We start from the raw sequence: 25,544 nt of genomic DNA, 5'->3' as shown, positions 1-25,544 counted from the left end.
CTTGAAAATACTTCTTTATTACCTAGTTTCTACTCCCCTTTTAATTTATTACTTGCCTAGCAAGTGAAAAGAAAGTGCCACTCTATTGTCTTTGAAACATGTATCTATTGTTTATATGTGCATTAATTTGAATCATTAGCTTTTCCTATCTTGCCACTCTCCTGTGGACTCTAGGTTAGCTAATGACATTGCTCTTATCCTGGTCACCCAGGCTCAGCCATTGGGCTCACCTATCATTCCTCTTTCCTTTATCCACCATTTTCTAACCGGTCACCAAGAACTGACAGATCTACTCCTGAAATGCCTTGGAATTGGTCCTCTTGTGTTCAGATTTAAAGACACTAGTTTGGCTCAGGGAGAATCTACTTCTTAGGTCATAGCAGTTAATGGCTCTCTAATTGATAAGGGCCTTGACTTTAATCACTAACTCACCAATAAATTTTACTTTCATAAGCCAAGATTTTCCTCAAAAAAAAAAAATCCTGATTTTTTTCTAGGACCTACAAATTGTAGTTCTCCATAGGGCACAAAGTCGATGGTATCTGGACCGTTGTCCTCATCTTTTCTGTTCTCATCTCTTCTGCTTTCTCTTCACCACGCACATGGCAGCTTGTCAGTATTCTTCAAGACCTACTTGTTGGTATCCTCCATTAAGTTTGTCCTGATCTCAACCAGAATGAAACCCTCTCTCCCTTTAATGCCATAGTACTTTATTATTCTTTTCTTTATCACAAGTCATGTTTATGCCTTGTGTAATTATGATTTGCATATATAATAAGTTGAAGAAATTTTTATTACCTTAACAGCTGGCACCAAGTTCCTCCAGAACAAAACTCTCTCGGTATGGAAAATGTGTCCTTAGGAATGCTTGGAGGTGGACTTTAAGCTATAAACCCTGTTCTCACCTCCCAGCCAAAGACTTGTATGTAACTGGAGCCACAAGGCTTTAAGTAGGGGCAAGCCACTCTGCATGCACAAAGGGAAGGAATTTATTGTTTTTCTTCTGAATAAAGATGAGCTAGGGATGGGAGCAGAAACCAGAGAAGAGAGGAAGGAGAGAGAAACTGCCAGTAAAATGAAGGATTGCCTGAAGCCGGATGGGACCAGTGAGCACCACAGAGGTAGCCCAAGGCATTTTACGAATGCTGAGAACACTAGAAAAAGAGCGCCAAACTCTAGGAGCCTATAGTAAAAAGGGCTACTAAACCCTCAGATGAGTTTATGTGGTTGTTCTTGATGTGAAAATTGAAGGTGGTGCTGGTTTTAGCATCAGGATTGATGCTAGAGATCTAGGAGACCCTGAGAACATACACCTCCCAGAAATCCACATACATCTTGACTCGGTTGGGGGCTATATTTCCACACGTCATGGAATTGGCAAAGGTTTGAGTCTTTTTTCACCTTCCTGAGGGAGATAAATCTTCAAATCCTATACCTCACCAGATTATAAACTTTTTGGGGATGCCCACTTGCTTTGCTATGGTGAACTCACAGAAAATATTTGTTGTTTTATTTTTTGTAATTTTTTAAAAGTTTTATTTATTTGAGTAATCTTTGCACCAACGTGGGGCTTGAACTTGCAGCCCTGAGATCAAGAGCCACATGCTCTTCCAACTGAGCCAGCCAGGTGCCCCTGCTGTTTTATTTTATTGAATCAATAGAGTTAAGATGAAAAATATGTATACGACAGACTGCTACTAATTTAAACTCTCTTATCTTACTGATTTTCTCAGCAGGGAAAACCTGGTTAAAAAATATCAACAGTACAAATGATATTTAATCATCAGTAAATAGATGCAAGAGATTTAGTATTTCCATCATGATATATTAAAGGTTCTTCATCTTTCTGTAGGAAAGATGTGATGTAGAAAGAGGCATAGACTACTACTCTTATTATTTCCCGGGCATTTAACTGTCCTGAGCTGCTTTTCTCTCCTATTTGTCAGCTGTCAGACTGCCCATGTTGATCCTGCCTACCTTTCTGTGATGATCTTCTAAGGTTACATATGACAATATATAAGCCATTATTATGCCACCTGTAGTATTTTACAACGCACAGCAAGTTTACTAAAACAATACCATACACATTAAGAGACTACCAATGGGGCGCCTGGGTGGCGCAGTCGGTTAAGCGTCCGACTTCAGCCAGGTCACGATCTCGCGGTCCGTGAGTTCGAGCCCCGCGTCAGGCTCTGGGCTGATGGCTCGGAGCCTGGAGCCTGTTTCCGATTCTGTGTCTCCCTCTCTCTCTGCCCCTCCCCCATTCATGCTCTGTCTCTCTCTGTCCCAAAAATAAATTAAAAACGTTGAAAAAAAGAATTAAAAAAAAAAAAAAAAAAGAGACTACCAGTAATAACGAACAATACTTTGATCCTGGGAACCATAGATAGTGCTATACCAATAATGGAGAAAAGTGAAATTGGGAAAGTAATATTTGCATGATGCTCTAAAGCTTGCAAAGCTTTTTGTTTTGTTTTGTTTTGTTTTTTTAATCTAATCCTTCTTCTTACGGGAATAGGGATAGGCCAGGATTGTGCATTTGGTGACCCCAAGACTTTAGTAGCATATGAGAACTTCTAGGTGAGAGTAGGGCCAATAGCTTAGAAATGTCAGAAACATCAGCTCCATAGAAGCAGGCTAACAGCAAAACTGAGGCTGAAGAGAAAGGGTATTAGCAAATAGGAATAGTCAACATAGTAAGGAATGGTTCTTGGTGTAAATATGGTATCATGAAGCCCAAGGTCAAGAAGGGGCACAGAACATTCTCTTCCCAACTTCTGCAATGAGGACAACATTACCCTGATACCAAAACCAGATAAAGACATCACAAGAAAACTACACAACAAAATCCCTTGTGAATATCAACTCAAGAGCCCATAACAAAATACAAGCAAACTGAATCTAGCAACCTATAAAAATAATTATATACCATGACCAAGTGAGATTTAACCCAGGAATGAGGCTGGTTTGACACAGGACTGTCAATCAGTATAATACGTTATATTAATAGACTAAGAGGCAAGACCACGTGATTATCTCAAGAGGTACAGAAAAGGCATTTGACAATTCAGCATCTTTTCAATGATAAAAACACTCAGCAAACTAAGAATAGAAGGGAATGTCTTTAACACTGAACATTTTGGAACACGAAAACTATGAAGCATCATTTAAAAAAATTAAATCTTAAATGGAAAGATGTCCCTGGGGCGCCTGGGTGGCTCAGTCGGTTAAGTGGCCGACTTCAGCTCAGGTCATGATCTCACGGTCCGTGAGTTCAAGCCCCGCGTCGGGCTCTGTGCTGACAGCTCAGAGCCTGGAGCCTGTTTCAGATTCTGTGTCTCCCTCTCTCTGACCCTCCCCCGTTCATGCTCTGTCTCTCTCTATCTCAAAAATAAATAAACGTTAAAAAAAAAAAATTAAAAAAAAAAAAAAAAGAAAGATGTCCCATGTTCATGGATTGAAAGACTTAATGTTGGTAAGATAGCAGCATTCCACAAAATGGTTAATAAATTCAATGAAACCCCTACTTAAATTCTAACTGCATTTTATTTTGCAGAAATTGACAAACTGACCTTGCAATTCATTTGAAAATAACCTTGGGAAAAGTCTTGAAAAAAAGAACAAATTTAGAAGACTAACAATGTCCAATTTCAAAATTTACCTCAAAGCTATAAAACCTAGACAGTGTGGTACTAGAGTTAAAGTGTACACATAGAAATGAATGGGGCAGAAGCAAGAGTTGAGAAATAAACCTTTTCATTTATGGTCGGTTGGTTTTCACAAGGGTGCCAAGACAATCCAATGAAGAAAAATCTTTTCAGCAAATAATGCTGGGGCTGCTGTCTATCCATACATGGAGAGAATGAAATTGGACTCCATACACAAAAATTAGCCCAAAATGATCATAGATCTAACTGTAAGAGCTAAATCTATAATGCTTTTAGATGAAAACAGAAGAGTAAATCTTCAAGACCTTAATAAGTTAGTTAAAGCCTTCTTAGATATAACCGCAAACACACATAATGGCTAAGGAAGTATTAAATTGGACTTAATCAAAATTTAAAACTATTATGCTTTAAGGACACAAGAAAGTGAAAAGGCAGGCCACGGATTTGGGAGAAAATATTTGCAAAGCATGTATCTGAGAAGAGTCTTGTATCCTAGAATAAATAGAAATCCCACAACTCAACAATACAAAGGCAGCCCAGATTTAAAATAGGCAACATATTTGAATAGACATTTTTCCAAAGAAGATCTACAAACGGCCTATGAGCACATGAAAAGATGCTCCACTTCGTTAGCCATTAGGGAAATTGCAAAGCAAAACCATGATGAGATACACACACTGGGATGGCTAAAATGAAGACAACAGACACAATGTTTGATGAGGATGATGAGGGATTATAACGTCCATTGCTGGTCAAATTACAAAATGGTGTAGCCACTTTGAAAAAACAGTTTGAAAAATCCTCAGTATTAAACATAGACTTACCATATAATCTAGCACTAATTCTGCTCCCAGATATATACCTAAGAGAATGTAAAACATGTCCACCAAAAACGTGTACAAATGTTCATAGCAGCATTTGTCATAATAGCTGAAAAGTTCATCAGCTAATGAACAGGTAAGAGAGTGTGCCATATCTCTATGATGGAATATGATTCAGTTGTAAAAAGGAATGAAGTGTTGATGTATGCTACAATATGGGTGAACCTTGAAAACTTGATGCTAAATTTAGGAAAGAAGCCAGGCACAAAAAGACACATTTTGTATGATTCTGTTCCTCCTAAATGTGCAGAATAGGCAAATCTATGGAGATGAAAGCAGATGAGTTGTCCCCGGAGACTCGGTGGGGGAGGTGGATTATATGGAATTTCCTTTCCGGGTGATGAGAATATTCTGGAACTAGACAGAGGTTGTGGTTCCATAACATTGTGAATATAATGAATGCTGCTGAATCGTACATTTTATAGGTTGAATTTTATCACATGTGAATTACGTCTTTTTTCTTTTTAATTCATGTTAGTTAACATATAGTGTAGTATGGGTTTCAGGAGTAGAATTTAGTGATTCATCACTTACATATAACACCCAGTGCTCATCCCAACGAGTGCCCCTCCTTCATGCCCACCACCCATTTAGCTCATCCCCCCATCCTCCTCCCCATGTGTGAATTATATCTTAAAGTTATTAACCAGAAAAGGAAGAATAAGGAAGAGCCTGAAGTTAAGAAGTGTTAAAGATATATTGACATTGAGTCAGGTTTACATTACTCTTGGCAAATCGTTCTGATGGCTCCACATTTGAATTTTGGGAATCTGAAAATCGAAGAGATTAAATGTCTAAAATACCATCACTAATAAATTATAATTTATGATTCATATTTAGATTATCAGGTTAGAGTCTATGCTTTTTCTGAAGGAACAGCAACAAAAAATAGTCTTGTTTTCTCTTTTTTTCTTAAAGATAAAAATATGAGCTTAGAATACAAAACTTTAATTTAGAGGTCTGCGTGTTAAAACTCATTCAGATTTCACATGTTTTTCTCCATTTTTAAGTAAATGCTCTTTTGTTTTGTTTTCCTTGTTTAACATAAATATTCCACGTAGTGCTGAAAGTAATTCATGAGACATACATTTAAAATTATAGGATAAAAACTGTATAGTTTTAGTTTGGGAGTTGTGTAATTTGAGTAGAAAACAAGCACCAAATCCTAAGCTATCGTGGCTGAGTTTCCTGGCAGCCAAAGCAAAAAAGTAAATAGGGTGGGGAGTTCTTTAGTCTATTTGATGAAAGAAAAAAATGACTATCAGTGTTGCCAAGCAGATTTGCCTTCATACTAAGTAAAAATTATGACACAGCTCTTTCTACAACCTTATTGGAGAATGGAAGAGTCCTAGCTTGAGGGTCCAGGAACTGGGCATCTGGTTCCAACTCTGCCAATATTTAGCTAGGTGGCTGTAGCATAGTAATTCATTAACTTTCTGAACCTGTTTCCTCACCTTCTACATGTCTTTCAAATATGAATGTGGGTCACATTAATATATTTTCTTATTTTTTTTTCAACATTAATTTGGTGGGGTATTCAAAAACTAAGTGAAATTTTCAGGAAAGGAAGTACAAAACAGGTAAAATATTCCCTCCGTAATCGGGAAGATTTTATTTTTTTCCTCAAATACATGCTGATTTGATGGTAGGAGAAACGCCTGTCTGTGGCACCAGACAGCCCTTTTGGCCAACAAAATTCAAGTGGAATACCAATGAAATCTACTTGGTTTTGTTATTTATATATCCCCATACGCGCAATAAAAACTGCTTCAATAATTTATGTAAGCTTAAGTACCAGATAGTTAACTGATATAATTTCAGTGTTAATAAAAGAAATCTCTAGTGTAACATAGACCTGCTTAATGATCAGCATAAAATAGATGGAGGCCTGTTTTGGTGGTCACTTCAAAAGTTTATTTATGATTTACATTATACTATCTCATTAGAACTGTATGTTTGAAACATTTTATACAGGTTTTATTTTTTAAAGTTTATTTATTTAAGAGAGAGAGAGAGAGAGAACGCATGCATGAGCCAGGGAGGGGCAGAAAGAGAGAGAGAGAGAATCCCAAGCAAGCTCTGTACTATCGGCACATGGAGCCCAACATGGAGCAAGAAATCTCATGAACCGTGAGATCGTGACCTGAGCCAAAATCAGGAGTCAGACGTTTAACCGACTGAGCCACCCAGGCACCCCAAAACATTTTATATATGTCTTGATATTTAAAATACAGAGTTTTATATCCTGCCGTTGCCTGGAGTACATCCATAGGGCTATCTTGTTAGTGAATCTGCCTTACAATAAGACCTCCTGATAGAGAAAAACTAACTTCTTTATATAAAATTCTGCCCTCGAGCAGTGTTAGGGTGAGACTCCAGTGTCCACATTTAATAAAGTCCTCACAGGCCTGACTGTGTTACCCAACCTCCTATCCCTTCCTTGTTTGTTTCCTTCCTCCCTTCCTCCCTCCCTCCCTTCCTCCCTCTCTTCCTCCCTCCTCCCTTCCTCCCTCCTCCCTTCCTCCCTCTCTCCCTTCCTCCCTCCTTCCCTCTCTCCCTCCCTTCCTTCCTGCCTCCCTCCCTCCCTCTCTCCCTTCCTCCCTCCTTCCCTCTCTCCCTCCCTTCCTTCCTGCCTCCCTCCCTCCCTCCCTCTCTGCCTCCCTCTCCCCTCCCTTCCTCCCTCTCTCCCTTCCTCCCTCTCTCCCTTCCTCCCTCCCTTCCTCCCTCCCTTCCTCCCTCCCTTCCTCCCTCCCTTCCTCCCTCCCTCCCTTCCTTCCTGCCTCCCTCCCTCCCTCTCTGCCTCCCTCTCCCCTCCCTCCCTCCCTCTCTCGCCCCTCCTGTTCTCCCTCCTGTCCTCCCTCCATTCCTCCCTCTCTCCCTTCCTCCCTCCCTCCCTCCCTTCCTTCTTCCCTCCCTTCCTCCCTTCCTTCCTGCCTCCCTCCCTCCCTCCCTCCCTCTCTGCCTCCCTCTCCCCTCCCTTCCTCCCTCTCTCCCTTCCTCCCTCCCTTCCTCCCTCCCTCCCTTCCTTCCTGCCTCCCTCCCTCCCTCTCTGCTCCCTCTCCCCTCCCTCCCTCCCTCTCTGCTCCCTCTCCCCTCCCTCCCTCCCTGTCTCTCCCCTCCTGTTCTCCCTCCTGTCCTCCCTCCATTCCTCCCTCTCTCCCTTCCTCCCTCCCTCCCTTCCTTCTTCCCTCCCTTCCTCCCTTCCTTCCTACCTCCCTCCCTCCTTCTCTCTCTGCCTCCCTCTCCCCTCCCTTCCTCCCTCCCTTCCTCCCTTCCTCCCTTCCTCCCTTCCTCCCTTCCTCCCTTCCTCCCTCCCTCCCTTCCTTCCTGCCTCCCTCCCTCCCTCTCTGCTCCCTCTCCCCTCCCTCCCTCCCTCTCTCTTCCCTCCTGTTCTCCCTCCTGTCCTCCCTCCATTCCTCCCTCTCTCCCTTCCTCCCTCCCTCCCTCCCTCCCTTCCTTCTTCCCTCCCTTCCTCCCTTCTTTCCCTCCTCCCTCCCCCCTTCACACTTCCAGGCACCTGTTGATAGGCCAACTTCAAGAGAGGCATGCATCAGACCATATCTGCATTCTTGACAAGTTTAAAGTTTATCTTTAAGGAAGTAAGCAGAACTTTTTTTTTTTTTTTTAACCTAGCAGGATTCTAGAGGATCTCCAAATCAGATGGGTTCATTGACAATACCCTGAAGATTAATGTAAAGCGCTGCCTTGTAAGGCAATAGGTAACAGTAGGACTTACGGCAACTGGAGAGAACAGGGCCTGCCTTAAAGGCTTTCAGGTTTAAATAATTGCTCCTTTTTACACCTAGTAAGTGTAAGATTCAGATGATCCATTAAGCTACAACTCCTGGCATAAAACAGAGTTTCAACCCTGATGTTTTCTGAAGAAATTCTGCGGAAAGTTCATTGGAATATTTCAGTACAATGTGTCTTCTATTCAGTGTCCAGTGTAATTCAGAAATCCACACTTGTTTCAGCCGATATTATGAATTGATTTGATGGGATAAAGTCTTTGCAATGCATACAGCATTTCCCCAAACTAACTTTTTAAATTTTTTTTAACGTTTATTTATTTTTGAGAGAGACAGATAGTGGGGGAGGGAAAGAGAGAGAAGCAGACAAAGAATCTGAAGCAGGCTCCAGGCTCTGAGCTGTCAGCACAGAGCCCAAAGATCGGCTGGAACTCTAGGAACTGTGAGATCGTGACCTGATCTGAGGTCAGATGCTTAACCGACTGAGCCACCCAGGTGCCCCACCCCACCCCACAGTAGCTATTTTGAATAGATACTGCCCTGTGAAATGGATCTCTTTTGTTAATGAACAATCCCCTCTCAGCTTGTAATCTAAATTCATCCTAAATTTGATAATAAAACCAATCACAGCTAATGCCGTTAACTGGTTCCTTTTTTTTCTGTTTTATCTTTAAGCCTTTTGTTACTGCAACTTATGATCTTAACTTGCTAAAATGTGATGAATCAAAAAAAGAGCAGAAATATAAGCCCATAACAGTTTTGAGTATTTTAATGGTCTAGCAAGTGATGAAAAAGACTTAGTAACAGCTGTTATACTTAGGTAAAAATCATGATATACTGAGTCTATCCACAAACCCACCTCCCAAAAAACCTCATTCATAAAATTATTATCTGTAATTAGTAGGAGACTTTATTTATTAACATAAAACAATAATTAGAACTACATTTTGGGCATATTCTGTTCATATGAAAAAAAGTGCCAAGTTCTAGTTGAGTATATGCTAAGATTAAGCTTGTTGACATATTTTAGCAAATGTATTACTCTTTATACATTTTGTGAAAATGGATTTATTTTTATTGAATCCAGATTTGAACATGAAGCGGTATAATGCCTTAGTCACAGCTTCTGGAAAGGTCGACAACTACTAATCTTACAATTTCAATCTGTTATCAAAAGTAGTTTTCCGTAGGAATCTGCAGGCAGCAATGAAAGAGGAACTTCATGCTGGTGAATCTGCACTGCCTTGGGATGTAGCTTCTAGGGAATAGATAGTGAGTGTATCTAAATAGCACCTTTTCCCCAATTAATATCCTAGAAAAACACTGATTTGGTTTGATAGCAGCTAGACAGAATCTGTTACAGTATGGAAGGACAGATACAAAGATTCCTGCTCCCCAGAGCCATCTAGTGGCTGAGAGAAAGCCTGCAAAAAAAAAAAAAAATGCAAATATCTAGCTTGTCCAAGTGAACAGAAGCTCTATTACTAAGATTTATGTAATGTCTGGTTAACTGAAAGTCTCATCAACTTCTTTTTTGGCTTATGGCCTCGATATTTCATTCCCAGTGTAGTGTTTGATTTACTAACAAGGGAGTGGTTCGTTCTTACTTGTATTCTGTGGCAGAAGCTAATTCACAATCCCAGTAAGTAATATTTAACGCCCCATTCAAAATAATTTTAAAATAAACTTCCGAAAATGGCATAAAGTGTATTTTTAAAACTGAATGTTCTCCCTTCCCTTAAGGTAACTCTATCAGTGCAGCCAACTCAAAATCATTTTTGGTACAATTGTAAATAAACTGGAATGTCAAGGAAAACACTAGTTCTGTGGCCTTGGTGGTCAAGGGAGACATAATCACATACCACTGCCAGGCTCAGCCTTCGAAAAACATCTCCCTGGAAATAAATATTTTTTCCACAACAACTTAGGAAAGTATTTTCTTAGGTAGATTAACAGTAAGTAATTATAGTGAATACCTCTACTGGCAGTATTTATAAAGCTGTTTACCTTAAAATTCTCAAGAGAAAAGTATATGTCTTATTATAGCAGAGTACATTTAAGAATGCTTTTATGTGCTGTTGTTTTCTATAATTGGGCTAGAGGGAAAATTTAATTGATACAGATTATTTTGTCGCATTTTCACATTTTATCCTAGGCTGGTTTATGTTATCTGTATCTATCCGAGTCCGAAGAAGGTAATCATTAAGATTGGGTTCTAGAGTCACCCACTTGGGTTCAATTCCTGGTGTGGCCACCTACATTGTTTTGGCCTTGGCCTTCTCTATGCCTCCGTTTCCTTACCTTTAAACGAGGGATAGTAATAATATCGACCTCACAAAGTTGCTTTGAAGCTTAAAGCCTTTAGAGCAGCGCCTGGAGCATGGTAAGCCTTCTGTAAATGTCAGCTATCGCTGTTATCCACAGCCATGCTCCTTGGAGGTCTGTTGAGACTGAACCTGTGAACTTGCTAAAGCACCTTCTACGCCACTGTTTTCTGTTCTTGTTTTAAAATTTGGGATGCATGTGTCCTCTTTCTTTTTTCAGCCTTAAAAGAATGTCCTGGCTTTCTTTTCTTTTTTCTTTTTTCTTTTTTTTCCAAACACCTATAGAAACTTCAATTTCAGTGAAGGGCACCTCATCACACTAAGGTCACACGTGACAAATGGTCTTTTATTACCTGCTGATTACAGTTAACCTTAATTTCTTTCATGGCAGGCACGCGGTGCCTTCTATTTAAATAGAGCTGTTCCTGGATGTGACTTTTCGAGCCTCTCTGGGTTTAATTCTAATTTAACTTGCCATTCCAAGTGGGACTGTTGTGCAACCGAAGTCATGATTCACTCATTTGTTCTCTGTAGATCTAATTATTACAACGCAGTGCCTGTGAGGCCCCCTCAGGCGCTCATTCACTACTCCAAATGGTCTAACCTTCTGGGGAAGGGAGTGGGCCTTTAGTTATTGTTCTTTTGAACTGTGCAGATGCCTTTCGTACAGTCTCTGGGAACACACTGGCAACCGTTTTACCTCTACCATTTTCATCATACCAAGCTTATTACTAAGGATTATTGGAAGAATCCTGTGCTGGCGTAGGCTGCAGTGTATTTGCGCATTTCCATTCTTCAGAACAAGACCAACTTTCAAAGCACAGGACCAATTTGCATGTGTTTGGGGATACCTTAAGGGCCTTCTCAACAAAGGGCACATCGCTCAGAAAGCGTGGAAAGGGCAGAATAGAAACACCCAAAGCATAAGTACAGCTGTTCTGTTACCAGATGCCCCTGCTGGTGAGCCTCAGAGTAGGACAGGACAGGACACTACTGCTGAGGAGGAAGGTCACTGTTCACCCTCCCGTGTTCAATACATGCTCACCACATCAAAAGGAAGATTTTTATTTCATTCACCAGCATCCTAGACATGTTCCGGGCGGTCTCAGTGTGCTTCCACTGAGAATTTTAATTGTAAGGAATGCTTTAGAATGCTGCCATTCTCTTGACTTAGAGCAAAGAACTGAGACACCTACGTACATGCGGTTTTAATGGTTACCCAGACTGTTCTGATATTCAGTAGCCATTCATAATAGTGTTAAAAATATGAAGTTTAGGGAAATGAGAATAAGAGTAAAGAATTGAATGACCATTAACCAAAGACTTGAAATAAAAGAATCCTAGTTAGGATTAATTAGCCAAGTAAGGATTAATTGAATGATTATTTTAATTTAAAAATTAGGAATACCTGACCTAATACACTCATTCATTCATTCATTCATTCATTCAATTTAGGAAACATTTCTTGAATGCTTATAGTGTCCTAACCTCTAGAGATGCTTGGCACCAGTGCCTTGACTGTCCCATTTCCTGCCACGAACTTGGCTTGGCCCAACCCCCAATCTCTGGTTGTCTTCCCCCTCCAGTGCCTGCCATCTGGGTTTGTGCATGAGCCCCAGCAGAGCAGCGGTCCTGCGTGGAGTGGGACTGTCCTCACGTCTTCCTGCGTTCTTGAAGTCATTTTGCTCTTTTGATCCCTGTCTACTCCAGCCCCACTTCTTACTTTTCCACAAAGAGATACAGCAAGTGGTTCTGAAAGGCACAGCCTAGCCAAAGGTTCTTCAGCATCTTCGGAGGATGCCTCTGCCATTTGAAAAGGGGAGCCAGGAGAAATTTTCCCCACTGGATATCGTTTCCAAGCCAGCTCAGCCTGGTGCAGCTCTTCATTCTACATACTTTTTAGAAAATTCTTTCTTTTTTTTTTTTTATTTAAAAAAAATTTTTTTTAAATGTTTATTTATTTCTGAGACAGAGATCATGAGTGGGGGAGGAGCAGAGAGAGAGGGAGACACGGAATCTGAAGCAGGCTCCAGGCTCTGAGCTGTCAGCACAGAGCCCCACGTGACGTGGGGCTCGAATTCGAAAACTGTGAGATCATGACCTGAGCCGAAGTAGGTCGCTCAACCGACTGAGCCACCCAGGCGCCCTGAAAATTATTTCTTATTTTCATGGCATAGATACCTTTAGGGGGTGGTTCTTCATAATGGACTACAACAGGCCATTTCCTAAATGAGGAAAAACCAGGGGGTGAAGTTTTTAGCATTAGGGCCGTCCACCTAACATGTCTTCATTTTGGTGTAAATTCAGGACTCTTGGTGTAGTAATATCATGCCATTCTGTGGCCTCTGCTTTCCTTACCCACCTGCCACATAGTTCATGATTGACAGGATTGGAAAGCAGCATTACACCATTGGTCCCTTAAAGACATGCTCGGTAGTTACCTGGTTTTAATTTCAGATTTATTTTTTTACTTCTCTCTGCATACATGAATACATCTCAAGATAAATAGCTAAAATAAACTGCGGGCATAACGATATATGTGTGTGGTTATGCATAGGTACATTTAAACTGGTGCTTATGACTGTGTAGCAAGTATAACTTTAAGTTATAATTTGAAGGAAACAGATACCATATCATTTTCTCTTGATTTAAAAGACGTCAAAATGTATCACAACACAGAAGTTTCTGTTTTTGAGGTCCCCGGTGCCAAGATCCATATTTATTTTCATGACCTGATATACAAGAAATGAATTACTGTTGCCCTGTCGTCACACATACCATTTTGTTCATCAGAATCGCACCTTATGCCAGAGCGTACCTTGGCAGGAGTGACCGAAGCTGTTCTTTCATGGACAGGCCAGTCACACTATTTTGACTCTTTTCACAATAGGCTCCAGTCACCACAACTGAGTTGGTTGTGTGGAAAACCACAAATCCACATTGATTCATGGGAAAGCTGGAAAAAGTGGCTAAGCCACCCCATATTTTCTTTCTTCTACTAATAAAGATCTTGCATAAAACTTTTTAAGACACAAGTAGATAAACACCACTTATATTTTGTCTTAGCTACTAATAGAAAGCTTTGGCTGCTGCCCTGTTATTTGTCAAAGGGAGAAGACACATCGAAAACTTAAAAGGCAATTACCATAGAAGGAAACATTGGGGAGCAATGTTACAGTGAAATACTAGAAACAATTTAGGGGCGCTTGGGTGACTCAGTTGGTTAAGCAACCAATTCTTGATTTCAGCTCAGGTCGTGATCTCATGGTTCATGAGTTTGAGCCCTGCATCAGGCTCTGCGTTGACAGTGGGGAGACTGCTTAGTATTCTCTCTCTCCCTCTCTCTCTCTGCCCCTCCCCCCTCATTCTCTCTCTCTCTCTGTTAAATAAATAAACTTCAAAAAATAATCTAAATGTCCATCCCTTAGGAAATAGATTTTAAGACTCTGGGATAAATATTCACTGGACCATATTTCATCTAAGTCATGTGTCAACCACTGGACGCAAGTGCAACCCACTGTTTTGTAAATAAAGTTTTATTGGAACATTAGCCATGCTCTCTTGTTTATGTATTGTAGCTACTTTCATGCTACAAGTGCAGAGTTGATTTGTTAAATGTATGCCGTATGGCTCTCAAAGTCAAGACAAAATATTTACCGTCTAACCACTTACTGAAAAATCTTACCAACCCCTGAAATAAGTTTAAAATACCACATATTGTAAAATGCACCATTACTTACGTACTGCTAACAAAGAAAAAAATTATGCCATTAAACTATGACAAGCTATCAAATTGTAAGAAGCTACTGATTTTAGAGACATTAAACTATAAAAAGAAGGGGTGCCTGGGTGGCTCAGTCAGTTGAGCGTCCGACTTCGGCTCAGGTCATGATCTCGCGGTTTGTGAGTTTGAGCCCCGCATGGAGCTCTGTGGTGACAGCTCGGAGCCTGGAGCCTGCTTCAGATTCTGTGCCTCCTTCTATCTCTGCCCCTCCCCCAACTTGTGCTCTGTCTCTCTCTGTCTCTCAAAAATAAATAAATGTAAAAAAAAATTTTTTTTATTAAAAAAATTTTTTAAATATAAAAGGAAGATATCTTAGACTGGAGGCATGGTGGTACGTAGCACTACAAGTATAAACTCCAGTGTTAGCATCAGCGTGGATAATCTCAAATGCTTCATGCTGAGTGAAGAAAAGGCAAGTGTAGAGCACTTTGCAAAATGATGTGAACAACATGATATTTACACGGCTCTTAAAAAACCAAGCAACATTATGAATTTCTATGACTGTAGATATGTATAGGTAAGGATCATTTGGAAGAATTGGAAGAATTCCGAGAAAACTGGTAGCAGAAGTTTACGCAGAGAGGAAGCGGATGGAAGACAAAGGCGGGGTCAGTCTTCATCTGTGATCTTCTTAGGTAAAGCTTCAACTTCACTTCAAAGAACTCTTGCTCAGAGTCATTCAGCTTTTTAAAAAGAGGTGATTTACTAATAAAAATGAATTTTTAAAAGCGTCAAGACACGAAAAAGCTGGAAGAAAATATTAACAGTGGTAAATTTTGTGTGGTAGAAATACGGATGATTGCTTTTGTGTTGTATTTCATAATAATAGTAAAGAACTCCATGGATAACTAAAGACGATTAGTCATATTCTTCGTTTCTACCTCAAGCAAAAGAGATTAAGGTTTGAAGAAGTACATGTTAATCAATTACCTGACGTTACAAACTAATCCTGTTTTTCTACTGTGGCATGAAGATTAAACAACGTGCAAGTCAGGGCCAAATTTCATAGTTAAAACTTTCTCATAATGGTGGTACAGCTAATCTTTAAATACAATGTACTTTATTCCTCACCATGAAAAACCACCAACTGGAAAAGTTAAATGTCAGGTGCATGTTAGTGAACAGAAATAGCTCGTCGTGAGTCATGTTATTGACGTACTGATGTCATTTCTTTCAGCCTGACCTCACTTGTTTTGAGATGTACCTTGTGATTTTACACAATTTTATATGTTTTCACGTGCAATTCAGACCCTTGTGTTCCTTATTAAATGTATTCATTTTGTGTGTCTATAGCAGGGCTTCCAAAAATATTGTCTGTAAGTGTCATTCAGAAGTTCCAGATTGTTTCTTTTGATAACAAAGATCCCTACCACTGCTTTCACTCAGTTTTTGTTTTGGTCTTGTTGTTTTAGCATAGCTTTCTCTCTAGAGGAGCGTTCTGTCAGAAATAGGTCAAGCTGACTGTCTTCGAGATTAAGAAATAAAATATGTCCAAGAGAGTGACAGTGGGAAGTAGGGACCTGGGGCCTCGAGTTTATATGAGGCTATAGACCATGAGACGGAGGTCTCGTGCCACTAGAACAAAGCAGAGTGCTGTTTGTTTCTCACCACTTAACTCCGGTTTTTCTTTTTCCAGTTCAATTTCACCATTTAGTATTGAGAGCACAAGACGCCAGAGACGGTCTGAATCCCCAGACTCCAGAAAACGGCGCATCCACAGATGTGACTTTGAGGGATGCAACAAAGTATACACAAAAAGTTCTCACCTGAAGGCTCACCGAAGGACACATACAGGTACCGTGTTACAGGGCTTCTCACTGGGGTGGGGGGTGGGGGTGGGGGTCAGTGAAAATCCCGAGGGGGCCACTGATTGCTTCCAGGGTCGTGAGCGTGCTGGAATGCTGTGTTGCTTGTTACCCAGCCACCTCAAATTGGCTTCCTTTCTGAGTGGAATGATCCCCTCTCTCAGCTGAAAAAGGTTTAAGTCTTAGTGAACTTTAGCAACCAATGAAGGAAGTCTTCTGTGTCTTAAGGAGGTTTACGATGGTATGACACAGGGATCTAGCCTTCTTCTATGATCAGTGTTGCCACTTAATCACTGTCTAGTTTAGCGGGTTTTAAAATATCCACAAAGCACATTGAAGAACAAGCTGAACAAAATTGTTCTGTTTTCTTAAAGTTAGCATTTTAACCACCACTTAGATCACGCTTTTCTCCCCCCGGTCTCATCCCCCAGATAACCCAATAAGTAAACCAAAAAAATAAATTAAATCGACCTACACATAGCACTGTAAAGAGTTTAAAAAATATTTCCACATGATTCCATTTCATCTCACTGGCATTGTGGATATAGAGAGAGGAATTTTAGGAAATTGAGACCACATATGATTAAGAAAGAGAGTCAATTGCCAGAAGACTTAATACACTTTTTGCATTTTAAAACCTCTTTCCTCCATTTGTGGTGTGAAAATTTTAAAAGACACGGTGACGTGTTGGAATACAGCTAGAAAGACGTGGCTAAGATGACTGAGGACACCTGGTTTGGAGAAATGAAGATGCAAGTGGTTGATGGTGGGGTTTCGAGGGGCACCAGGGCCAGGAAGTGGAAATGAGAACATGATAATTGGAGCTGTTCCATTTACCCAGGAAGTACTGAGAGCCGAACAGTGTCATAACAGGCAATTCAATACCATATGAGGGGAGGACTTGGTCCTCAGAAATGTCACCCAACTTGTCTTGCAGAAGAATCAACCGTCTGCCACTTGTCACCATCCACTCATCCACACACCCACCCATCCCCCCAGCCGTCGCCCTCTCCACCCGTCCATGTATTGATCCACCCACCCCTTCCATCCTCTGCCTTGTGTGTCCCTTAGCTGGCATCCCCTGGCTTCCTTGGCTCCTGAATCCTGTTGGGAGCCACCAGTGGAAGGCGGAAAGCTCTGGGAAGAGACTGGAGGTATAAGGAGGGTCCCACAGTTACACTACCATTTCTAGGAAAAGTGGTGACTAGAATGTGTGAAGCTCAAAGAAGCAGGTAGAAGAGGGAAACCCATTCACACACATTCCTGGAAATTCCTGGTAGCAACATGCTACATGTGGAGTAAGGGGAGTCCAGTGACTCTCCTCAACAGGAATCAGACACCAGCACCTGCCTCTAACTGGAAACTTCAAGTGTAACAGACTCCCATTGGGCTGTGTGAATAGTATTGCCATCTCAAATATATTAAAATAACCACACTATGAAAACCATTTCCCAGCTGAGGTAGCAAAATCATTTAAGCCAGCATTCTTTGCCATTTATTTACTCATGGTATTAGATGGTTTCCAAAGGTACTTTACAGAATCTGCTCCATGACTCTGCAAACACTGAGACCGGGCATCGTGTGTGTGTGTCTGTGTGTGTGTGATGAAGTTATGGCATAGGAGGCTTGCCTGAGGTCAAAAAAGCATTGTAGAATCTGAAGCTTACTTTTGCTCATCTAACATATAACATATACTTTTAATACTTCCAATAATTCAGCATATTTTGCATACTTCTCCTCATCTTTCATCCCTGTTCCCAATCCTTTTCCTTTTTGTACTTAATTCCAGATTCTTGCCTCTCCATTGATTCCGAGCTTCCCCAGGAGAGGTTTTTATTTCATTTCTTAGACATTATTTTTGAATCCGTTTCTTTACCATTTAGGCAAAGAATGAATATAAAAACATGAAAATCAAATAAGCATGTTCCATCCTGTCCGTGGATAATGAACATAAATCATAGTCGTTAAGTATGATCAGGTCATAATACTGAGTTTTAAAGGGAGCATTTCTACTATTAAAAAAAAAAAAAGAAGGGTCTGTCTACAGTAAACCACCATATATTTCAAGTTATTTCTATTTTCCTCAAGCATACTGAAATACATATTAACGTCATTTGTACACAGACGTCTCTATTCCGTTTATCCGAATGATGAACAGTGAACAAGAGGAAGTGGTTTAATTAGGTACTATTAAAGGATCTAACTTCATGGCATTAAGGGATTTGACATAGACTATGAAGGTAGGGGAGACATGATGTATAATTCAAAGCATTATAAACTTTGAATGTTGAAGCAGAATTAATTAGCTTGGGTTATTAATAAGATGAAATCATAGACTCCTAGGGTCCAAATGGACCTTGTACGCCACAGAGTCTACTTTGTTCCCTAACTAGGGGAATCCCTTGGGTGTCATCTCTTACAAAGAACAAGTCATTCCGATGCAGTTTTCTGCACACGCACACATCTTTTCTTTTATTGGATCGTCACAACACCAGGTGGTTGCAGCTGTTGTTACCTCCTTTGTATAATGGTGTCTCCTGGTCAAGTATTGTTCCCGTAGCAGTGATTTTTAGTAACTTCCAAGTGGCAGACGGTTGATTCTTCTGCAAGACAAGTTGGGTGACATTTCTGAGGACCAAGTCCTCCCCTCATACGGTATTGAATTGCCTGTTATGACACTGTTCGGCTCTCAGTACTTCCTGGGTAAATGGAATAGCTCCAATTATCATGTTCTCATTTCCACTTCCTGGCCCTGGTGCCCCTCGAAACCCCACCATCAACCACTTGCATCTTCATTTCTCCAAACCAGGTGTCCTCAGTCATCTTAGCCACGTCTTTCTAGCTGTATTCCAACGCGTCACCGTGTCTTTTAAATTTTTCACACCACAAATGGAGGAAAGAGGTTTTAAAATGCAAAAAGTGTATTAAGTCTTCTGGCAATTGACTCTCTTTCTTAAGTCAGCTAAATCAAAATGTGCTGAACACTACATCTTGCCCATCCCTTGTACCTATAACTGGTTTCTTTTAAAACCTAAACATTCAGGGGCTCAGTCAGTTAAGCATCCAACTTTGGTTCAGGTCATGATCTCACAATTCATGAGTTTGAGCCCCACATCGGACTCTGTGCTGACAGCTCAGAGCCTTGAGCCTGCTTCGGATTCTGTGTTTCCCTCTCTCTCTGCTCCTCCCCCACTCACACTCTGTCTCTCTTGCTCGCAAAAATAAATAAAAAATTTAAGAATTTTTTTTTTAAACCTGAACATTCAATGTTGTGTTTGTAGTTAGACCTGTCCCTCAAGGGATGGCTCCCTTGGGAGTAGTGCGTTTCTTCTCCCTGGACACTTTTCACTGCAGGCTGGCTGATCTCTTGTAGGAGATACAGGACAGAATTGGTATTCTGAGGGCTGCACCTGCCCTTTCAAGTCTGGAAAATAATTATTCTATATCCATTTGATATTGGGGCCCATTCTCCCAATAAGTTGAAATGACATTGAACTCTCTCCCTGCCCGCCTTGCATTTAGTATTTTAGTTCTGTCCTTCAGCTTCTCCATATTTGCCAGGTATTAAGTAGGACAGGTTCAAGGACAAAGCCCTGAGATCTGATCTTAGAGACTTCCGTCCAAGTGGGTCTTAATTCATTAACGAATAGCTAAACATCCACCTAATCGTCCTACCTCCAACCTGTCTTTCTTGGTCTCACAGCTACATCAGGATGTCCTTGTGAAATCCCTGCTCCAAACCAAGGCATCCCAAATCCATTCATCGACTTCACAAGGAGATTCTTACTCTGCGAGACATAGCCTCCTAAATTAGCAAATAATAGTACTTCTAAAAAGAAAGAATGGGATTTGGTTGATTTACTGCCACTTGGTTCAGAGGGAGCCCATACTTGTTTCTGATTTATAATTCTATGCGAGATTTCTCAACTTTGCGTTCAAGATGAAATCAACACTAGCTGTATAGGGATTGAGGTTGGCTTGCTTTGCTTTTAACAAATATCTTAGCCTTACCTTTGCTCCAGGCACATTGAGTAAGTTATTTGTGTGTGACCAATCACAATGAATGTGGCGTGTGGGATTATAACATGACTTATAAGATCTACACACGCTATAGGAGGTGAGCAAGTAGCCCTGAGAAATTTTCTTTGATAAAGTCACATTAATTTTACCTTTAACACTTGATCTTTTGTGCATTATTAGCACATGACCAGTCATCTATTTAGGACTCACGCAGTAAACTGAACACATTGGTAGAAAAGAGGAACATTTTCTAGATAATAGCGATTTAGAGTAAAAAGAGAAATTCTGCAGAATGCCTTTTTAAATTTAAAAATGATGTAAGTTATTGTCATGACTGTGCAGTTTAGATAATAACATAAATACTTGCCCGAACATTTTTAAATGCCTTTACTAACACTCGCCTGTGGTAAATTGTTTAAGGCACAGTAAAAAGGAGGAAAAAACTGTATCTCAGCAATCCTATACAGCAATCCTGTCAGCAGGTACATTGTTCCCCTTCACTGGTATAGATTGTGTCTCCTCTACGTGAAGCAGTGGACAGTGTATTTAAAATGAATGTGCAGTATAATTAAATTAATGGCCATCTAAGCCTTTGTTATACATAACTAGCATGTTACTATGATTTTCCCTCATGTCAAGAATTTTATTACTTATTAAATGATCTAAATATAAGTTTTAGAGGGAAATAGTCTTACAAATCTGGAACTGCTATTTACAATTCTCTTATTTTCTAAATATATCATAGTGTTTCGAAAATGCAGTACAAGAAACATTCAGGCATCTGTGATTCCTTCAGCCACTAGATGGTGCACTACAACCAGCTGTTGGGTCTACTCTAAAAGGGTCTGAGGGTCCCCTGGAACCCTCTGGTGGTGTGTGGAACATGACGTCATTATCACTGTTCTGCAGAATATTGCAATTTACTTATGAACAAAGGAAAGAAAATGTAAAGATAATTTTTAAGCCAGACTTTTTAAAAAGTAATTTTAGCATATAAAAATGCTCAGTTTCAAATGAATCTGGGAATACTTTATACTCCAACTCGATATCCTACTCTCCAGTAAGTCTGTGAGCCTCATTTAGCCGTGTTGTCCAATATTCATTTTAATGCATATGAAAACTATCTGCCTGAATTTTAATCATCAGTAAATGTAAAGCAATCACATTTCTTATCTATCTGGCTTTATCAGAAGTAACTCATGTCTGAATTTTACACATCAAAGAAGTTAACTTATATGGATGCTTTAAAATTATTAACCAATTGCGATTTAAGTCTATAAAATGTGTCCTTCCCTACCTCCACAGATGAAGGCAATGATACATTATTTACCTCTTCCCTTGAGGGATGATGCTTTTGTAATTAATATCATTCTATAATTAACATCAGATAATGATTGTGCATTTGGAGAACACACATGTGTGCATGCACACACATTCAGACACAACATCTATGCTAAATGCTTGCGGATTCCATGCTTTTTCACCTTTCTTACTTGCCTCATCACTTTTCACTGCTATTCCTACATTTCTTGCTTCTAATTTGACATCGGGTTTAACTGCGTGAGATTTCGAAATGGGTTCATGATATTCCTACAAAGACATTCGTGAGTTTTGTGACAGCTGTGCACTTTAGTGGCCTTTTGTTCAGAGGTCTTGTAGTTGCCAGATCAGGTAGTGGGGTGCTGCTTAGATTTTCACATCTATCTTCATTAATTAAATAACTCATTCGTATAAAGCTCTGTGTCAGGTCCGCTGTCTAGATTTGTTGTTAGATAAAGCATAGGGTTTAGTGATGCCAAGATCATTAATCACTGAAGAGCTAACCAACATTTTTCAGGCACAAATCCTTTCCCAACAAGTTGTTGGTAAGTCTCAGGCAAACAGCTCACAAGTATGAGCACATTGGTACTTGCTGAGAAATAGGAAACTATAATAGAAATAGAACTAAATTGAAGTCAGGAGACAACAGTCTGAATCTGTCCTTGGCCCCTAACTGAGAGATTCACTTCACTCTGTGAGTCTCAGGTTTTCTGTTTCATTTTTGTCTCTGACCATAAACGTAGCCCATTGTTGCATAATTACCATAGGGGACATTATTTTTATATCCCCAGTAAATACAGTGACTAACACATCTCAAGGGCTCAAGAATTATTTGTTGAATTGAAATTGTGTACGTATGAATATTGACGTGGGTATATGTTGTTATTGTAATCATAGGTTCAAGGCAAAAAAGTGTGCATCATTTAGTATACAGTCATCATAAGCAGCTATAATAATGTCATCTCTGTACTTCAGACTCTCCTAATTTAAAAATTTTGTGATTCAGAAAAAGTTGAGTGAAAGCTGTTACTTAATAAGTCCTCTTTATCATCATTTTGATAAAATGATAATGTAAATAATCCTATAAGGAATATATATATAATACTTAGTAAAACATAGTTTTTCATTTGTAACTATGTCAAGAAGCATATGTACAAAACAGATTCAACATGACCCATGTTTATTGAGCATTTTCCACGTCTAAGGCATTATAGATTTTTATCTCGAAAAAGGCAGAAGGAGGCATAAGCCCCCATCTTCAATGAACTTGCCCTTAAGTGTACTAGATAAGAGTTGCATGGATAGTCATAACAGAGGTCAAGTGTGCAAAGCCCTATAATAAAGGTCCAAGCAAAAGGACAATAGAACGCAATAGGAGCTGTCTATGATGGCCAGGGAGTTTGGGGACACCTTTTTACTCCGACATAAGGCCCTTCTCCTCTGACTCCTGTTAAACCTCGTTTGCTTGACCCTAATCCCAATCTCCCCCTTTCCTCAGGCAAACAAAGGAATAGCTCTCCAACTGTGCTCCGTGTGTGGAGCTCATTCACACATTTCCTCCTACCTGAAATGGCCTGCCTGAGGGGCCTCCTTTCTTCCTGCTTTGGTAGAAATGCTATTAATTTTTCAACACTTATCTCAGTGTCCCCTTGTCTGTTAAGCCATCTGACTACCCTCCTTCCCTAGGCAGGTAGAACCTTCCATGACCCTAGAGCGCTGGGGCATCTCTGTGTCACACAGAAAGGAGGGTATGTGGGAAACACTGTGGCAGTAGAAACAACAGGGCCTGGCATCTGATTGGACAGGAGGGGAGGGAGAGGGAGGCTTTGAAGACCGCCAGCGTGTGTGGTTAGGAGGGGGAAGTGCTATGAACAGACATGGAGACCACAGATGGGAGAGAGCTGGCATTTCCTGAGGACCTGCCAGATCCCAGGCACTGTGCTCAGCTCTAGGAGTAGTGCCTTCCCTATTCCCTATTCTAATTGTATCTCTAAATTCCCTGAAAGGTGAGAGTACTTACCCACTATCAGCAGTGGCTGAGCAGTGGAGCTGGGATTCAAACACCAGTTTCTCTAGAACCTGTGCTGTTGTCACGACACCCGCTCTCAGGCAGGTTTGCTGATAACCTGCCAGCCTCACCACTCAAGCCACATTCTCATGCATGTCTGGCCAGCACTACCTAGGTACCTGTTTAGCGACTGTCATTCAGGTGCTTTGAAGTAATAAGATAACAAGTGACTTCATATTTTTAAAGCTTTTCATTAATGTGAACTGGTCATTCTTCGGAGTCTATTAAAATGTTACTTTGTTAGAAAGCCAGTGAGAAGGCAGGACCAGAAGCATTAATAAATAGGCAGCTTCTGAGTACTTGTGCAGTGTGCAGCACTGTGCACAGTAATGGGTATGCTGTGAAGATGTGGACGGCAAGGAGTTTTAAGTGTGGTGGGGGAGACAGCCATGTCTGCAAATATCTGCTGGTGTGAAGCAGGATAGGAAAGCCTTGAGTGAGCTTGACACAAGTTTCCACAGCAGCACAGCCAGGGTGATGGGTCCTGATGGCACGGGTGTGGTGAAAACCACCTACCCCAGCGAGCAGGCATTCAAGTGCCGTCTGTAAAAAGGAACTGGAATAATCTGGATGGATGACAAAGTGCTGTGAAAGTTGTACTTGTTTTCATTTATGGAGGAGTTACTCTAACCTGTCCTGGAGAGTTACCATGCTGAACCTGATAAGGTTCTGATCTGAATCTGAATCTGAATCAGATTAATGATCTGAATGCGGGTACCAGTGCTGTACTTACTGTATTTAGGCATCTTATGACCACGCTCTGCATTTTCCTTCTTTTACTTTTGGGTTTATTTTTTATTTTTATTATTTTTTTTAATGTTTATTTATTTTTGAGACAGAGAGAGACAGAGCATGAACGAGGGAGGGTCAGAGAGAGAGGGAGACACAGAATCTGAAGCAGGCTCCAGGCTCTGAGCTGTCGGCACAGAGCCCGACGTGGGGCTCGAACTCACGGACCGTGAGATCATGACCTGAGCCGAAGTCGGACGCTTAACCGACTGAGCCACCCAGGCGCCCCTACTTTTGGGTTTATTTTATCCAGATACCAATGAAAATTGTGTTGTAGGCAGGAGTGGGATAATAATTTTCCCAGCCCTTGTACTTTCTTGTGTTCTATGGAAGAATGGCTAGATTGTGAGTTTGGGTCATCTTATCCTGAATGGCAAAATTAACTATTACTGATACAAAATTGGCGGGTTTAATGGAACGATTAAAGGTAATGAGGAGCTGTATTTTTACAGAAAATATACCCACCACTAAAGAATATATAAAAAATAATGTTTATTATACTTATGATAATTCAATAAAAAATCTTCATAACTAAGAATAGAAAGAATTATAAAGTACATACATTGTTTTAAAGATTACAATAATTAATGCTCATTTGAGTAGCAAAATAGAAGGCTCACTCACAGGTCATGTTAGTAATTTCACAGGTTTAAAATGAGATATTTGTAGACCAACCCTTTAAATAGCACTAGTTTTAGATAAAATCTCCCAAACTTATTTTCCTTTTCAAAAATACATACTCTAATTCATTAGAATAGAAAAAATGATAGAATGAGTAGAATGCTAGCAGTGGCTCTCTGCCTCGCAACATAGATTGCTCATTTTTTTAAGTAAGCTCTACACCTGCCATGAGACTCGAACTCTTGAGATCAAGAGTTGCACACTCCACCAACTGAGCCAGCCAGGCACCTCCCTTAACCCTCTTAAGTTAACTGTGGCAAGTTATATTTTAAGGGAATGTGAGCTGTTTGAATTTAAATAGTGTCATTCATTTAAGCAACAATTACCAGCAAGAAGCTGCTGCCCTAGGTAGTGAAGAAAGCTCGAAGCCACCCTCAGTACTCAACCGCTGAGGGGCGGACAGACAGTAAAACCAGCAGTCACAGTGGGGTGTGAGGAGAGTTTAACATGGGCAT

The 25,544-nt window shown here is 40.4% G+C and overlaps 1 protein-coding gene across 9 annotated transcripts in view; it reads left to right on the top strand.

The window, feature by feature from the left end:
* KLF12 (Kruppel like factor 12) overlaps nucleotides 1-25,544 on the top strand; it is a 1,158,470-nt gene that overhangs the window by 1,121,248 nt on the left and 11,678 nt on the right. For all 9 annotated transcript variants that reach the window (XM_042927869.1, XM_042927832.1, XM_042927842.1 and 6 more), the window contains one exon: nucleotides 16,043-16,200. In XM_042927869.1, the coding sequence (XP_042783803.1) occupies nucleotides 16,043-16,200 (158 nt within the window). The remainder of the gene's footprint in view (nucleotides 1-16,042; nucleotides 16,201-25,544) is intronic.

Source organism: Panthera leo, chromosome A1, assembly GCF_018350215.1.
Source record: "Panthera leo isolate Ple1 chromosome A1, P.leo_Ple1_pat1.1, whole genome shotgun sequence".
Lineage (NCBI taxonomy): Eukaryota > Metazoa > Chordata > Mammalia > Carnivora > Felidae > Panthera > Panthera leo.
The sequence above is the reverse complement of the archived record's forward strand: the minus strand, read 5'-3'. Positions and strand labels throughout refer to the sequence as shown.